Genomic DNA, 18,924 nt, shown 5'->3' on the forward strand with positions numbered 1-18,924 from the left:
GGGAGAGCGGGAGAGAGAGAATCCCAAGCAGGCTCCCTGCTGTCAGTGTGGAGTTCGATGAGGGGCTCGATCTCACACACTGTTGAGATCATGACCTGAACTCAAATCAGGAGTGGGTGGTTTAACTGACTGAGCCAGGCAGGTGCCCAGGAAATTTTTGACTTTAAAAAGTTTTGTATTCTGGGGCGCTTGGGTGGCTCAGTCGGTTGTGTGCAAGACTTGTCTTCGGCTCAGGTCATGATCCCGTGGTTTGTGGGTTCAGCCCTGCATCTGGCTCTGAGCTAACAGCACAGAGCCTGCTTGGGATTCAGTTTCCCTCTCTTTCTGTCCCTCCCCTACCTGCTCTTTATCTCTTTCAAAATAAATTAAAAAAAAAAACTTAAAAATAAGTTTTATATTCTTCTATATTATTTGACTTTTTCCTTCGCATGGACAAGTCTTTCTTACATCATAATTGTATAAAGTAACAAAAAAAAAACCTAACAAAATAATTTTTAGACATTAAAATCATGAAAATAAGTATAATTCCACTTAAAAAAAGCCTGGCTATTTATTATTTCTAAACAGAGGAGGATTCATTTTCTTTCAATTCTTCCTTTCATCCAAAAGTAGCAAATTATGGCAGCCATGTGTCCCCATTTTGGTTTTAAATGATCCTTGGTGGTTGCATTTCTCACAAGCCTGTATGAAAAGGTTTAAATTAATCTTGTTTGAAATGAATGTTATAAAAAGTTGGTGCATGGCAGTAGTGATTTGTCACAATTTAGAATCTGGTCATATATCAGCCCTTTAAAGGAATATCATGAAGTGAATCATATATATATATATATATATATATATATATATATATATAAATTTTTTTAACGTTTATTTATTTTTGAGACAGAGAGAGACAGAGCATGAACAGGGGAGGGGCAGAGAGAGAGAGGGAGACACAGAATCTGAAGCAGGCTCCAGGCTCTGAGCTGTCAGCACAGAGCCCGACGTGGGGCTCGAACTCACTGACGCGAGATCATGACCTGAGCTGAAGTCGGACGCTTAACTGACCGAGCAACCCAGGCGCCCCGAAGTGAATCATATTTTATTTTTGAAATATCTTTAATGCAGTAAGAAAATGCTCATCTTATGATGTTAAGTGAGAAACATAATATGAGTCCAATTTTGGTGGAAACATATAGAGAAAAAATGGAAAAGAAATATGCTAATGATGTTAACTCAGAGTGGTGAATATTGGGTGATTTTTATTTATTTTTAAATACACTTTAATATGTTCTAGAAATTTTCCTACAATAAATAATTATGAATTCAAAATCTACTTAGTAGAGAATCTGAAAATACAGATAAGCCAAAGGTAAAATAAAAGACCAGGAACATCCATGAATCCGCCAATCCATAAGAACCCACCTCTGTTCAGTCCTTGACTTGTGATCATCTATCAGGTCCTTTTCTGTATATTCCTTTAATTAGAGAATCGGACATTTCTCTCCTCTCTTTCCTTCCTTCCTCCCTCTTTCTTCCTTCCTTCTTCTTTCTTTCTTTCTTCCTCCCTCCCTTTCTTTCTTTCTTTCTTTCTTTCTTTCTTTCTTTCTTTCTTTCTTTCTTTCTTTCTTTCTTTCTTTCTGAATTCCTTGTTTATGTCCTTAACTAGTTTTCTATTGGAATATTTCTTTTTCTTACTGATTGGTAAGAGTTCTTTAAGTATGTAAATTCATTAACCTTTTGTGTATTATCTGTGTTGCATATAATTTCCCCAGTTTCTCTGGTGCCTTTTAATTTACTTTAGAGTTCTTTTTAGTTTGTTTGTTTTCCATTCAAGAGCATTAAATGTTATGTGATCAAAACTATTAGTCTCTTCCTTTTTGATTTACACTCTTATGTTTAATAAGTCATTAACTTATTATTACATGAATTATCTTTATGTTTCCTTCTACTCCCTTGGGGATTTCTTATTTTACATTTATTTTTTATTTAAAAAATCAATTTTTACTTTTATTAAAGTGGTATAGTAAAAAATAGCAAACTCTGCTATAACATTTACAAAGGAAGAAAAGAGAAACAATTCCTAGTCTTACTCTCCAGAAGCAACCATTATGAACTTGTAAATATTATGTTTATTTGACGATTGCTTGGCTTTGTCAGTTTTTGGACGTTCTCTTTGATTTCCTATCATGACAGATTAGATATTTTATACTTCCTCTCCTTTTGCATATTCCTCCCTACATACACTCAATATAGGTAAGGCACAGTATTTGGTTAAATCAACATTTAGTGCTTCTGTAATAAGTATCGCTTGATTACTTTCTCTGACAATGCTTTATTTTTCTTGTGGAGTTTCTATGGGGCTACTGTGCTTTCTTCTTTAACACTCAAGCACATCTTTAAGATCCTAATTCAACGCCCCTCCTCCACTACGTTTTTCTACATGGGCGAAGTCCTAAGATTGTTCAGTTATATACCCACCCATCCTGGGAACTGTATTTTGTTTAATTTATTATTTTCCGGAGCAAACATAATAGAACAAACCTCTTACTGAAGCAAACTGCAAGGTTTCTGGAGCCTTGTCGCTGATCCATGTCATTGATGGTTCCCTGTGCTTCTATTCCCCTTCCTGACAGGTATTATCCTGGCTCTGCAAATGCTTCCATCTCATTGCTCCCTCTGTAAGCTACAATAAGTCTCCCTTGACAGGCTGCTTATGGCATTTACAAGACATTTGGCCTTTTGGTGACTTATGCTTTTTGATTGTGACGTGATGGGCCAGGGTGATCCGTCATCCCACAATAATAATGTCAGCGCCTTCCTGAGTGAGCCCAAATCCTTTTGCAGAGTTTGAATAATGTGGAGATCAATGCCTTTTTCACTTGCTAAGATGGAAAGAGTTGACCTGCTGATCCCGTAAGCGTCAGCTTTGGCACACTGAATGGCTGGAGGCCAAATCATATTATCCCTCCGTGTGCTTTGGAGGAACATCAGGTTGTTTCTGTTTGTGCTTCCTCCTGTGTCCAAAACTTCCCTGGACTCTTCCTCTGCTGTTCAAAGAAAGAAAGAGAGATGAATCATTTTGTAGGGTACAAAGAGGACATTGTTACACTTGCTTGGGCCAGAGGCCCAATTGCCTTTCCTCTTTCTGTTATGAGAGAAATGGTTTAATTCATAATTAGAAGGTTAGTGAAATTATGCAATTTACGGAAGGATTGTTGGAAGATCTGTTTACGTGTAAAGTTAAGTATGACAAGCCAGAATCTGGAATTCTCTCTATTTCTTCCATTTTCTCAGCATGCATGATACCCCACCATTACTGAGCAAATCTGAAACGGTCCTGATCAAATGCACAGTTTGGAAGGATCAGTGTGCCTGCAATGCCCTTGTTCTACTAGTTTAAGCCATCCTGCCTAATAATTCCTGTTTCAGAAAACAGCACTGGGAATAGGGAGCCACAGTGATGACAAGCCTGTGGATGGTGTCACACGAAAAATAGAAATTGGCAATGTGTGTGGCCAGGTAATAAGTGTCTGTCCTCTGTCAGAGAAAGTAGGTTTTTTTCTCTTGTTTCCGAGGGCGAGGTAGAATCCTGGGTTTTAAAAGTGGAGGATTGATAGGAAAAGAGCAGTGACCTGGAGATAGGTACTCCATAAAAATGTGGCACCAAAGGGGAGAGGAGAGATCAGAGCTGAGAGGAAAACCTAGGCTGAAAGGTGAGCTAGAACAGGAAGCGCTAGTAAAATAAGGTAGGCAAAACGAGAAAAAAGTGGAGGTTTTATCAAATCATTACGATGAAGCGTGAATCTAGGTTGAGAGGCATGGTGCTCCCTGGGTATCTTCTCAGGCCAAGGACAAAGTAAACGTTTCTTTCTGAGACACAGGAAGCCATTGAGATAGCAGTCTGTATTCTTTTGTCCAACATCCTGGGTAGAATGTTTTTCACCTATAGTAACATAAAACCTGTGGCCACAGACATCTTTTGATGAAATTAGGGTAGTGTGACTTTGGTAGCAACGTAATCCTTATTAACAAAGGTTCTGAGTTAATTGCGCATTAGCACTCATGAAACATTTATACATATAAGATATAACTTGCTTTAATTTTTTGTTTGTTTCAGGATATCAATGGATATTATAAAGGGAAACTTAGATGGGATTTCAAAACCAGCCTCAAGTTCAAGAACGCGTCCTGGGAGTAGAGGTTCAAATGCTTCTTTGGAGGTGCTCTCACCAGAACCAGCATCCTTCATGGTAGTTTGCTATTTAGAAATGATGTTAAGTCCTTCTCCTGAACTCTAGCAATTGATAAACCAAGGCTGTAGTTAACATCCCATCTAAAGGATCTTCTTTATATTATTATTATTATTATTTAGTGTTTATTTTTGAGAGAGAGAGAGAGACAGACAGACAGACAGACAGAGCATTATCTGGGGAGGGGGTAGAGAGAGAGGGAGACACAATCTGAAGCAGGGTCCAGGCACCAAGCTGTCAGCACAGAGCCTGACTCGGGTCTTGAACCCACAAACTGTGAGATCATGACTTGAGCTGAAGTTGGTCATTTAACCAACTGAGCCACCCAGGTGCCCCTAAAGGATCCTCTTTAGAGGGTGTGTTCTGGGAACACTCACAGATTTCTTCTTGGATTTTACCTTAGACCATTTAATGTGAAAATTCTGTGTCTTTCTTTACCTCCTGCTCCCCCTCCTTCTTTTATTTTTCTTTGGAGTGTGGCTTATTTGTTCATAGTTATGCTTTGTTAATGCTCATCTGTAAGCTTTTTTTCTTTTTTTTTTTTTTCATAAGAAATCTTTGTATTCCAGGTGTACCTGGGTGGCTCAGTCGGTTAAGCGTCCGACTTCGGCTCAGGTCATGATCTCACGGTTTGTGAGTTTGAGCCCTGCGTTGGGCTCTGTGCTGACAGCTCAGAACCTGGAGCCTGCTTTGGATTCTGGGTCTCCCTCGCTCTCAGCCCCTCCCCCACTTGTGCTCTGTCTCTCTCTGTCTCTCAAAAATAAATAAATGTAAAAAAAAAATTAAAAAGAAGAAATCTTTGTATTCCAATATCTACTGTGCCAACATTGACTCTTAATATGAAGATGTTTCAGTAATTTTATTTTTTAATTTTAATTTTTTTTACACAACAAAAACGTATTTCTTCATGGTTCTAGAAGTCCAAGATCCAGGTGCCAAGAGGTTAGGTTTCTTCTGGGGCCTCTCTCCTTGACTTGCAGATGGTCAGCTTCTCTCTTATCCTCACAGGGCCTTTTTCTCCATGCTCCCATACTCCTGGTGTTTTTTCTTCTACTTATAAGGACACCAGTCTTATTGGATTCAGGTCCTATCCTTTTTTTTTTTTTCTTTTCAAATTTTTATTTAATTTGTAGTTAGTTAGGGGTGCGTGGGTGGCTCATTCTGACAGCTCAGAACCTGGAGCCTGCTTCGGATTCTATGTCTCCTTCTCTCTCTGCCCCTCCCCCACTCATGCTCTGTCTCTGTCTCTCCCAAAAATAAATAAACATTAAAAAAATTTAAAAAATTCTAGTTAACGTACTGTGCAATATTGGTTTCAGGAGTAGAATTCAATGATTCATCACTTATGTATAACATCCAGGCATTCATCCTAAGTGCCCTCCTTAATACCCATCACCCATCTAGCCCAACCCCCACCTACCTCCCTCCATGAACCCTCAGTTTGTTCTCTATCTTTAAGAGTCTCTTATGGTTTGTTTCCCTCTCTTCCCCCACCTCCATATCTTCATTTGTTTTGTTTCTTAAATTCCACATATGAGTGAAATTAAATGGTATTTGTCTTTGAGTGACTTATTTCACTTAGCAAAATACACTCTAGCTCCACTCATGTCGTTGCAAATGGCAAGATTTGCCATTCTTGTTGATGGCTGTGTAATATTCCATTGTATATATATACCACATCTTCTTTATCCCTTCATCAGTTGATGGACATTTGGGTTCTCTCCATAGTTTGACTATTGTTGATAGTGCTGCTAATAACATTGGGGTGCATGTACCACTTTGAATCTGTATTTTTGTATCCTTTGGGTAAATATTTAGTAGTACAGTTGCTGGATCATAGGGTAATTCTATTTTTAACTTTTTAAGGAACCTTCCCACTGTTCGTCAGAGTGGCTGAACTAGTTTGCATTCCCACCAACAGTGCAAGAGGGTTCCTCTTTCTCCACCTCCTCGCCAACACCTGTTATTTCTTGTGTCGTTAAGTTTAGCTATTCTGACAGGTGTGAGGTGGTATCTCATTGTGGTTTTGATTTGTGTTTCTCTGATGATGAGTGATGTTGAGCATCTTTTCATGTATCTGTTAGCCATCTGGATGTCTTCTTTGGAAAAGTATCTATTCACATCTTCTGCCCATTTCTTAACTAGATTATTGGTTTTTAGGTATTGAGTTTGATAAGTTCTTTATAGATTTTGGATACTAACCAAAAAGTTTCAGTGATTTAAAAAGTATAGTTCGGGGGCGCCTGGGTGGCGCAGTCGGTTAAGCGTCCGACTTCAGCCAGGTCACGATCTCGCGGTCCGTGAGTTCGAGCCCCGCGTCGGGCTCTGGGCTGATGGCTTGGAGCCTGGAGCCTGTTTCCGATTCTGTGTCTCCCTCTCTCTCTGCCCCTCCCCCGTTCATGCTCTGTCTCTCTCTGTCCCAAAAAATAAATAAACGTTGAAAAAGTATAGTTCGGGTTAAAGACCATGTAATGTATATTTAGTCGGTAACTTACCTGGCCATGATTTCCTTTTCTTTTCTTTGGTGGTCATTTTTTCTTTTCTTAAAATATCTAAACTTGATGTTTTTTTTTAAGAATGAGTTTTTTCATCTGCAATGTGGTACTAGTTTTAAGCTTGTGGTAAACAAAAATTTGAAACCTTACGGTAAAAAAAATCTTTGCAGGCTCATGAACCCACACTCATTTATTCTTTTGATTTATGGACCAGACTCTTCCTTACGAAACTCTTAAAGCATTTGTTATGATTTAGTGCAGGAACTAGAGACCACTCTAGGCATTTCCAGCAGACAGGGATTAAATAATAGAAATTCAGTTTCTCAAAATCAGTGGAAGGCCAGCATCAGTGGAGGGCCAGCGGGAAAGGGAATCATGGGAGGAAACTTCTCTTGGATTGTTAGTTCCTAGGTCACACCTCCATGGCTGTAATCCAGAGATCAGAAAGCTTCTGCCTCTGACGCTGCCACAAGTCCCTCAGAACCACAAAACTGGTGACTGGACATACAGAGATGGCAGCCTTTGAGATTTCTTGCCACCTTCCTATCAGGAGCTTGGGAAGATGGCTTCTCCCTCACATCTGCAGTCTAAATCTTGTGCAGATATATCAAACTGGATGATTCTAACATGCATCCAGAACCACAGGTGGCTTGTTAAAATACCATTTCTAGCTGAGCTCTCTGTTTTGTTTCATCTAATCCTGCATCGTTACTGTGGGTTAACGCTTGTTGTGTAATATTTCTTGATATCTGGTAGGATGGGTCTCTCCATCTTATTCTTTCCTGAACTGTCTTAGCTATTCTTGGCCTTTTTGTTTTTTTGTATTTTAGATTGGTTTTTCAGGCCTTGCAAAAATTACTCTTGGACTTTTGACTGAAATTACTTTGAATTTATAGATGAATTTGGAGACAGTTTGTGACTTTGCGATATTAAATCTTAACTATTAACATTGTATCTCATTGACTTTTGTTTCTAATTTAAAATTTTTATACACTGTAAAATTTATTCTTTTTCAGTGTATAGTTCTGAGTTTGGCAAATGTGTAGAGTGATACCATCACAATCAAGATATAGGACAGTTCCATCACCCCTCAAAAATTCCTTCATGCTACCTACCTCTTTGCCTCTACTCAATCTCCCTTCCTCTTAATCCTGGAAACCCCTGATCTGTTCTTTGTACCTATTGTTTTTCCTTTTCCAGAAAATCATATGAATGGAATTAAAAAGTATGCAGCTTTTGAGTCTGGCTTTTGTTTATTGGCACAATGCATTTGAGACTCCTCTATTGTTATATATATCAATTGTTCACTCCTTTTTTATTGACGATCAGTGTTCCATTGTGTGGATATACCACAGTTGGTTTACACATTCACATGTTGAGCAACATTTGGGTTGTTTGCAGGTTCTGGTGATTATGAATAAAGCTGCTATTAATATTTGTATACTGATTTTTTTTATTTAAAAACTTTTTAAATGTTTATTTATTTTTGAGAGAGAGAGAGAGAGAGAGAGAGAGAATGGGGGAGGGGCAGCGAGAGAGGGAGACACAGAATTCGAAGCAGGCTCCAGGCTCTGAGTTGTCAGCACAGAGCCCCACACCGGGCTCAAACTCAGGAACCATGAGATCATGACCTGTGCTGAAGTCGGACGTTTAACCAACTGAGCCATCCAGGTGCATCTGAGTTTTTTTTTTTTTTTTTTTTTTTTCCTATGGGAGAGTAGGCTTTTATTTCTCTTGGGTAAATACCTGGGAGTTGGATTTCTGGGTTGTATGGTAGGTATATGTTTAACTATAAGAAATTGCAAAATTGTTTTCTATTCCCATGAGAAATATAGGAGCGTTCCAGCTGCTCTGGATCCTCACAGAAGTTGATATTGTTAGTTTTTTTAAAAAGCTATTCTAATAGGCATATGGCAGTATCTCATTGTGGTTTTAACTCCCATCTTCCTGGTGACTAATAATGATAAATGAGCTTTCAGGTGCTTATTTCTAACCCACGTATCTTTTTTGGAAAAGGTATTGTATTTTTTCTTTTTTTGCCTAACTTTTAAAGTTGTCTTTGTCTTCTTATTGTTAACTTTTGAGAGTTCTTTATGTATTTGAGATAGAGTCTTTTCTTAGATACGTGATTTGCAAATATTTTTTCCTCGTCTGTAGCTTGACTTTTCGTTCTTTTAACCATGTGTTTTGAAAGGTAAACATTTTAAATTTTGTTAAGTGCAATTTGTCAGCATTGTTTTGAGACTTGTTTTTTGTTTTTGTTTGTTTTTGTTTTTGTTTTTTTGGTTGTATCCAAGAACTCTTTGTCCAACCCACGGTTCCAGAGATTTTTTCCTGTGTTTTCTTCTGAAAGTGTTATAGTTTTATGCTTTACGTTTAGGTGATTTTGGCCTCTCTTGTTGTCAGTGAGAAGGCTTTTGGAAATCCGATATTCTTCACACTGTGGGCTGTCTCATTTAGATAATTTTCTCTGGTTGCTTTAATTTTTTTTCTCTTTGTGTTCAGTATCTACTATTACTCACCGGTGTTTGGATTTGTTTATTTTATACTTCTGGAGACTAGTACTTCTTCACTCTGAGGATTTGTGTGTTCTGTTTATTTTGAAAAATATTCAACCATTGTATTTTTCAAAAGTTTCTAGTATTGCCCACTGTTTTTTCTATTTCATCATCCTGAAAGTCACATTAAGTGTCTTTTGAAACTTTCCCTTCTATCTTTATGTCTCTCATCTTTTTTTTTTTTTTTAATTTTTTTTTTCAACGTTTATTTATTTTTGGGACAGAGAGAGACAGAGCATGAACGGGGGAGGGGCAGAGAGAGAGGGAGACACAGAATCGGAAACAGGCTCCAGGCTCTGAGCCATCAGCCCAGAGCCTGACGCGGGGCTCGAACTCACGGACCGCGAGATCGTGACCTGGCTGAAGTCGGACGCTCAACCGACTGTGCCACCCAGGCGCCCCTCTCATCTTTTTTCTAAAAAAATATTTTCTATTCATTTATTTTGCTGTGCTTCATCCTGGGGGAATTTTTAACATATATTTAAAATTTTTTGAATCCTTTCTTATGCTGTGTCACATCTACTCTTTGATCCACTGAATTCCTAAATTTAATGATATCTTTTTAATTTCTGGAAGCTCTTTTTAGTTTATTTTCAAATAAACTAAAGACGGTTGGTGCTAATGAAGTGGGGGAATTTGGGTAAAATTATAAAATGGGCCAAGATTGCCATTTGTTCTCCAGTTTTGTCTCTTTACTTCATTGCTTCCTGCTCATTCTAAGAGTTAGAATCATGTGGGATGATATATGTGAGAGTCTTGTTGTGTCCTGAAGTGTGCTATCCAAGTATATTGCTAATATCTAGTTATGTGTTATATATTCTATATTTCCCTATATAAGAACCGTTCTCAGGGAAAAGTCAGCCAAATTCATTATGCCAAGATATAAATAAGCATCAGGGCTCATGTGATCTCTTCTAGCAATTTCAAGATTTTCACAGAACTCTATAGCCTTAAGGATTTACTGGTTATTATGGAATTTAAGGCTTTAACCTGGCCTTTCACAGAGTATGTTTTTGAACAGGGAACCCTCTTTAACACCTCCCAGATCACATAGAGGAGGCATTGTTTTGCTTATTTATAAATTGGGCCTCAGCTAGTTTCATCCTATGCTGGATCTAGTAATGCCTATACCATAGTGTCATTGAGGAGTGAATGAGGCCGTGTGTATAAAGTACTTAGCACAGCCCCTGGCCAGTAGGAATTCCTCAGTAAATGTTGGCTCTGATCATTATACCACTGACTCAGCTCAGTTCCGCTGGGACTTATGTCCTAGTCTAGGTAAACAGAGATGCTCGCGTGCAGTCTTGTATCCCTGGCAGTTTAATTCTCCACACGATCCACCTTCTGCCCTGAAGATTCACAAGGGGACACAGATTCCAGTGGCCGAGAGTTGACCACCCTCCAAGGGCCAAGCCCTGATGGCCTGGAGCAGAGGTTTCCTCCATTGGGAGGGGAAATGTATTCCTTCCAGAAGGGCTGAATCTCTCTGAGGTTTTGCCTGTCTCTTGGACTATATTCACTTCTAATGTAACTCTCACTGCCACCCATGGCTGTCAGGGCACTACGATCCCTGCTTTTTCCTGATGCAGCCGTGGATGTCTTTTCTTGCTCTCTCTCAGGAAGACACAGCTGCGCCAAACTGGTGTTTTCAAAATGAGCATTGCTGAAATGGAAAGAGAAACCAAAATGACAGAAAAATTGTGAATAGCATAAAAATAATTACCAAAGCACATGGTTCTGACTTGAAGAATATCATTAGAAACACATCTCGATTCGGACTCTTTGCTTTCCAACTCTTCAATAGCCACATGTCACATGGTCATTGTATGGGAGCGCAGCTCTAGACCTTTGACTTTCCATCTGAGTGTAAGCTCCAGAAGCAGGGACCATCATGCCTCGTGTCCAGAGCTGGCAGAGAGGGGTTCTGGGACGGATTCCTGACCCTTCTCCATTATCGCTGGAACTTGCCAGAGAATGGGGCATGTCTTTTTTGGTGCAAATGGTATTATATTTGCGTAATTAACTTACAGTTAATTAAAAGTTCTGTTTCTAGAGTAGTTTAACACTAGCGTATGTATGTGTGTATGTCCTCACATGTATTTACGTTAGTGTTAAAATAGTCTACAAATGTTAAGGTTTTAAAACCTTACCTATTTATGAAAATTATTTCTTTGGAAATAATGTTTAGGTTGATACTGCAATCAAGTTGAACTCTGGTATAAAGGGCCACTCTGAGAGGAGTAATGCAGAGGAAAATGGAAACAGTAATGATGATAAAGGGGAAAATGATTCTGCAAAACCAAAATTGGCTGAAGAAGGCTCAGATGAAGATCCGAACTTGGTTCAACACCAGATAATCCCTGGATGTGCAGGTAGGATACTCACCAGGTGATAGGCTAATGATAATTACAGATATTATAGTTAAAATATTAGAGTTACATCTGTTTTTTATCAGCTGAAGAAATCCTAGTGAAAAAAAGAGGTATACCTTTGTGAGCACCAGCTTTTGTTTAGAATAGTACTGAGTCCTTAAAAACACGTAGAAAAATAATAAAATTTTCATTTAATGAAATCGTTACTGTGGGTCATTTCACGTTAATCAAGTAGGAAGTATTTCTGCCACTTATGACAGGATTTATTGATATTTTTGATGTCTCAATGATACAATAAAATGTATCCTGTAATTTCTAAATGCCTTTTTCAGGATAATCCTATTTGATCTTAGTAACTTTTGGATATTTATTTATTTATTTATTAAAAAAAATTTTTTTTTTCAACGTTTATTTATTTTTGGGACAGAGAGAGACAGAGCATGAACAGGGGAGGGGCAGAGAGAGAGGGAGACACAGAATCCGAAACAGGCTCCAGGCTCTGAGCCATCAGCCCAGAGCCTGACCGCGGGGCTCGAACTCACGGACCGCGAGATCGTGACCTGGCTGAAGTCGGACACTTAACCGACTGCGCCACCCAGGCGCCCCAAGTAACTTTTGGATTTTAAAAGACTCCTTTTTTCCCACCCTGGTTATTAAATTAATACTGGTCAGAGTGGAGAGCATGTCTCCAAATGTGGTGTGCAGAGCCGTGGGGGATTGCTGAGCCCCTTTTAGGAATTTTGCAAACTAAAAACTTCTTTCATCATAATATTGATATATCAGTAATATAATTCATCGTAATACTGAAATAATGATACCTGCCTTTCCGCCCACTACATGGACATTTGCGGTGATGGCACAAAAGCGACGGTGAGTAAAATTGCTCCTGTGTTAGCACGAATCCAGGCAGTGTATCGCATTGTACTAGTCGGTCATTGTGTTCTTCGTGACCAGCCACTGGGAGGGAAAAGAAATAGCCTGTGTCACTCAAGAACATCTTTGGTGGAGCAGTAGAAATCGTTCATCTCATGAAACCTGGACTTGAAATACACATCTGTTTAATTGCCTGTGAGGTAAAATGGGAGGTATGTATATAGCAACTCTGCTCTACACCAAAATGGGAAGTTTGTGCTGAGGAACAGTACTCGTATGATAGTTTAAGTCGAGAACCGAGCTCGCCGCTTTTTAAATTTTTTTTTTTTTTCAACGTTTATTTATTTTTGGGACACAGAGAGACAGAGCATGAACGGGGGAGGGGCAGAGAGAGAGGAAGACACAGAATCGGAAACAGGCTCCAGGCTCTGAGCCATCAGCCCAGAGCCCGACACGGGGCTCGAACTCACGGACCGCGAGATCGTGACCTGGCTGAAGTCGGACGCTTAACCGACTGCGCCACCCAGGCGCCCCAAGCTCGCCGCTTTTTAACGGAGCATCATTCTTACGTGAAAGAATGACTGACGGACCAACTAGTATCATTCAGGCTTGGGTAGTTGGAAGTCATTTTTTTTTTTTTTTTAAAGGTGAAATTAGCGTGTCATTTCAAGGAAAATAATTGACAGTATCTTTCGTCAGTGATAAAATTTGGACTTTCAAGTGAAAATTAGAATTTTGGAAAACTTGTGTATGCCACTGTGAGATTGACAGCTTTCCAAGACTTAGACTTTTCCGATAAAATTTGATGGCAGTATGAACAAATGTGATTTTTTAAAAATACTGTATCCTGAAACGTGTTAACATTTTGAAGGTCTGCGTAAGTCAGTGAACCACTATTTTCCAAATGACCGATGAAGGGTAAAAGATCCATTCAGCACAAATGATAGATGCATGGATTTTAATGGAACAAATACAAAAAGCTCACTGATAGAGTTACGTATTTCATATTACAACCACTCTTTAAGAAACCACCCCTTGTCGAGTTTTGATGTAGTATCGAAGAAGAATATCCACAATTATCTGAGAAGATTATTAAATTTCTCCTCCCCTTTCCAAATACATATTTGTATGAGGCCTGATTTTCTTCATACATTCTAACTGAAACAAGAGATTGCAGTAGATTATACAAGCAGATATAAGAATCCAACTCTTTTCTGTTCAGCTAGATATTAAAAATTTAAAACAATGCCCTTCTTAATTTTTTTGGAGTCTATACTTATTTGTCAGAAAAATGTTGTATTTATGTTAGCATGTAATTACTAATAACATGTTTATTATTTTTAAATGAATAAATAAATATATATTTTTCAGTTTTGATTTCCGACATGGTAATTATCAATAGATATAACATAAAAGCTACTTTGGGTTCTCAATAACGTTTAAGGTTGTAAAGGGAAGCTGAGGTCATAAACTTTAAGAAATGGTGACTTAAGAGTATATTTGGGATGAGTTTCACTCTCAAAATTGGGCCTGGTGACTCAGGATTATAGTTATCAGGAAATGAGGCATTATAGTTGCGATTAGCTATTGGCCCAGTTTACCCTGAACTTATTTATACTGTTTCGGAACTGCATGAGTTACTTCCAGATGTCTGCTGTATAGACCACCTCTGTATATGGAGTGCAAGGATTGGCATTTGGGAATTATAACTAAAGGCTGTTGCATTTGAAATATGTAAGCAACAAGATCTGTAGAGCCTCTTTATCAATAAGATCAGTATCCTTTTTGGATAAGCTAGTTCCCTTCTGAAGACATCCCCTTTTCCTTGAAGAGGAAGTGATGTACATTATAGGGAAACACACTGGACTCTTTGGATTTTAAAAAGTTGCAAAATTTGGTCTTTCTTAGCATAATATGCCACTTCCTAAACTGGAGTGGCTGAGACTTCAGTATTTGAGCATTTATGCTCATTGCCAGATTAACATCTTTCATCAGACTTCACAGAGGACATATTACCTGGTGGTGAAGAGTTTTGAGTCTCAAATCAGACAGATCTGGGTGGAAACTGGCCCTGCCATTTACTACTTATATCATCTTGGACGTGTATGTAACTCAGTTACAAATTATTCTCAGTTTACTAATTTGTAAAATGGGACAATAACTATACTACCTGACAGGATTATGATGAGGATTAAATGACACAATGCCTGTAAATAAAGCCCTTAACACTGAGCATATCAGATAGTTCTATAAATGTTAGCTGCTATTATTAACATTATCATTAATCATAAGTTAAAACTTGAGTGAAGAAAGTTCTAAAGAGCCCTTAGCTTTAAATAAGTTACTACCAATTATCCATTTTTAGGTACTTCAAAAAAAAAAGAATAGAACACATGGGAGGGGCATAGATAAAAGCTGTCTAGTTACATAGAGTACTTTTCTGAATTTGTTTCTCTATGTTGGAATCATTTCATTTCTTGACATGTTACATTTTACTGCATCGATTTCACAAATAGCTACACGCCTTCTCTTTTAGTCTGAAGCAGTTTTAGGATAGGGTCTTTGTCTTATTCCTTATTCCTTACTTATGAATATAGAAGGTATACCAGAATGAAGGAGAAATATTTTGGGATTGAAAATGAGATAAGACCCACCTATGAGTTCAATACCATAATTTATTAGCTATTTGAAAGAACAGAGTTCTTTCCAAGTGTTGGCGGGGATGTGGAGAAAAAGGAACCCTTGTGTACTGTTGGTGGGAACATAAATTGGTACAGCTACTGTAGAAAACAGTATGGAGGATTTTTTTTAGAAAATTAAAAATAGAAATACCATATGATCCTGGAATTCTAGTACTGGGTATTTACCCAAAGAAAATGAAAATGTTAATTTGAAAAGATATACACACCCCTATATTTATTGTAGTGTTATTTACAATAGCCAAGATATGGAAGCAACTCAAGTGTCCATCAATAGATAAATGGATAAAGAAGGTATTGTATACATTCTCTCTCTCTCTCTCTCTCTCTCTCTCTCTCTCTCTCTCTCTCTCACACACACACACACACACACACACACACACACGCACAGGAACATAAGGCAGCCATAAAATGATGAGATCTTATCATTTGTGACAATATGGATGATGGACCTAGAGGGTATTATGCTAATTGAAACAAGTCAGACTGAGAAAGACAAATACCATATGATTTCACTTATATGTGCAATCCCCAAAACCAAAAATGAATAAACAAACAAACAAACAAACAAACAAAAAAGCAGAATGAGACCTGTAAATACAGAGAACAAAGTGATGGTTGTCAGAAACAGGGGGTTAGGGAATGGGCAAAATGGGTGAAGGGGAGTGGGAGATACAGGCTTCCAATTATGAAATTATTAAGTCATGGGGATAAAGGGCACAGCATATGGAGTATAGTCAATGACACTGTAACAGCATTGTATGGTGACAGACGGTAGTTATACTTGTGGTGAGCATAGCCTGTTACAGACTTGTTGAATCACTGTGTTATACACCTGAAACTGTAGCATTGTGTGTCAACTATACTCAAAAAAAATTTCAAAAAGGAAAAAAAAGAAAAGATAGTTATTTTAGCTGTAAAACCGGGTTGTTAGATAATTATATTTCATAGGTTGTTCGATAATCATATGAAAAAATATGTGTGAAAGCACCTTGTAAAATATGTGAGTTATTCTCACCAGCCATAAACATTTGTTGAATGAAAGAACAAACAGTAAAAACAAAACGAAACTTTCTGGTTGTACCAAACTTCAAGCTCATTCCTACTTTCAACACAATATAGATGAACCGGAATTAAAAGAATTAGATTCTCAACTTCAAGATGCTATTCAGAAGATGAAGAGGCTTGATAAAATATTGGTGAAGAAACAATACAGAGAAAAAGAAATTAAGAAGCAAGGTCTAGACCTGAGAATAAAGCTGTGGGAAGAACTCAAGGTAAGAGTTGTCTCACCACTGCTGATGTGGAAGAAATAATTTCCTCTAAGATGAGTAAGAAAAGCATGGACTGTGGTAGTATTAATGTGGTCTGCCTTTATTGACTTATTTTGTAGAAGTAGGATGGTGGTGTGTATATGTATGTGTGTGTGGGGGGGGGGAGGTGAGGGAGATCGCTTTCTGGAACTAGACAAGGTAACTTTGCAGAATTCCAGATTTCAGGCACCACACTGCCATGTTTGTTTTCCATGGGCAGCACAGCAGACCTCTCTTACCAGTGTCAGGCTGGGGTTCCTCCATTTCTGGAGCAGAAAGTGATGTGGTCCCTACTTTCATCAAGTCTGTTTGCTGCTTCTTCAGCAAGCTTACGGTTTGGAGATAAACACATAAATATACACAAATTTAACCCCCTGGTCGCCATTATTTTTTAAGTAAACTTTTGTGACCAGGAAGTGGGGTGTTCACTGTTTCACATGCTGGTCAAGATCTCTTAGAAGCTGTAAAGTGCTTGTGGTCTGTGACCATGCTCTATTTGCTTCTGTCTCAGTACATCTCTAGTGCTCGATTAACTTTCCTTGGCCTTCTTGGACATTTATTCTCTGTAGTATTGAGGGGTGGAAGTTGACCATGTATTTGCTCTGACTTGACGTTTAGCCATTGGTTCATATTTGAACTTTGTCCCATAAAGGAGAGCACTTTTAGGTAAGGAGCACTGTAATAACAGATGAGTTGTTTTTGATAAATTCTTCCCTCCTCAGTGGACTGACTTCAAGGACATTTCCTAGATGATGCTCTGCATTAATAATGAAGTGACGAAGAATACATTTTTACAAGATTCCCAGGAAGACCATGGAGTAGAAAGCACCATACACAATGCAGTGATTTAAACTAGAGAAACGATTTGTATAAATTTGTCATAAAAAGTTAGCCTATCACTTCTTCCTGTTGAATCTCAAAGCAAAGTTTTACTTGTTTGGAAACAGGAATAATAATTGGACCCATAATAAAATATAGTATCAATCCTGAAATGTCTGAAACTATAATTTCATGATGGACCTTTAGGCTACTCATTAGTTATGGAAATATTAAACAGAAGCTGAAGAAGATTTAAGTGAGATAATGATTATATAATGATAGACATATATTACAACTCTGTTTGGGACTATTCATTGCTAGAATTTGTGTGAGCAGGGATATTAATAGATTTCCTATTTAAAGGGATAAAAATGACCTGTCCCTTTTTGTTCAGGTCCATTGTGGAATTACAAATTACACAGTTTGTAATCCATGTTGAAACTGTACAAAATATCGAAGAGTGTAGTTGCCTTCTTTTCCTTGTTTCTCTTTTATTAGTCTGCAAAAACTAGTGAAGCTTTGCAAAGTAATGAGGAGATGGAAAATACAAAAAAGTTTCTAGCTTTGACCGCTGCATCAGAAGAAACTGTCGGTGAGTAAAATTTATCTTTTTTTTTTTTTTTGAATCTCAGAGTCATAGAATATTTGAATTAAAGTAAAAATCCCAGTTAAGTTATTCTTCCTTTTTCTTTGTGAGTTTAACTCTTCTCTATGGGAAATGATCACATTAGGTAGGGTTATATGGAACTTTCCTGAGCATCGGTAAGTTTCAGAGGCTTCTCGGGTTTGTACCTGTTCAAGAGTGAGGGGGACAGGGCAGTGAAAAATTGGGAAATCGACACAATATGTCTTTGCCTTTACTTCCTGTGCCTCTAAGAGGCCTCTAGACACCCAGTCTATGCAGTCTCCTAACTGCCTAGAATCCTCCCACGATGTGTCACTCAGGCTTCTGCCATCCCTTTCATAAAAATCCGTCCTATTTCCTGTTCTCTTCCAGTCTTGTTTTTGAGACCAGCCAAATCATTATGCATGTTTCGAATTTGCCATCTGTGTGTATGTATATTTATCATTCTTCCTTTCCTCCTCCTCCTTCTCCTCCTCCTTTATCTTCTCTTCCTCCTTCTTCACCCAAAGAAGTGTGATAGAGTCATGTAGCCTTTAGCTTCCTTATACAGTGGTGAAAATTTGGGGGATTGGGAAGTGGTTGCTAGGTTTTTGGCAGGACGCTTTGGAAATCCTTTAGCCTGCATCACGTAAGTGGTTATCCAATACTGTTGGGGGGTAAAACTGACTCTAAGCAGGGGCCCCTGATTTCTCTGAGACTCCTGGGATCCATTTGTCTTTTGCAAAGTGAGTGTCTAACATTGCAGAGCCTCAAGAACCTGACTCAGACTATTGCTGCTGGTTAGCATGAGTTTTGATGTGAATGAAATTCCTTGAGGTTTGTTTCTTTCTGGACCCAGCGGTGAGAGCTCAAAAGCTGCTTGGGCCCAAGGGATTTGGATTTAGAATGCACCAAATGTTTCTGTCCAGGAAGTGGGTGCCCTATCTGGGTTGTCCTTT

The 18,924-nt window shown here is 38.4% G+C and overlaps 1 protein-coding gene across 3 annotated transcripts in view; it reads left to right on the plus strand.

Moving 5' to 3' along the window:
- Positions 1–18,924, plus strand: part of FSIP1 (fibrous sheath interacting protein 1) — a 201,030-nt gene that overhangs the window by 1,600 nt on the left and 180,506 nt on the right. For all 3 annotated transcript variants that reach the window (XM_006932677.5, XM_045059560.1, XM_045059561.1), the window contains exons 2-5: positions 4,100–4,232; positions 11,474–11,657; positions 16,352–16,506; positions 17,860–17,953. In XM_006932677.5, coding sequence (XP_006932739.4) covers positions 4,100–4,232; positions 11,474–11,657; positions 16,352–16,506; positions 17,860–17,953 — 566 coding nt within the window. The remainder of the gene's footprint in view (positions 1–4,099; positions 4,233–11,473; positions 11,658–16,351; positions 16,507–17,859; positions 17,954–18,924) is intronic.

This window comes from Felis catus, chromosome B3 (assembly GCF_018350175.1).
Source record: "Felis catus isolate Fca126 chromosome B3, F.catus_Fca126_mat1.0, whole genome shotgun sequence".
Taxonomy (NCBI): domain Eukaryota; kingdom Metazoa; phylum Chordata; class Mammalia; order Carnivora; family Felidae; genus Felis; species Felis catus.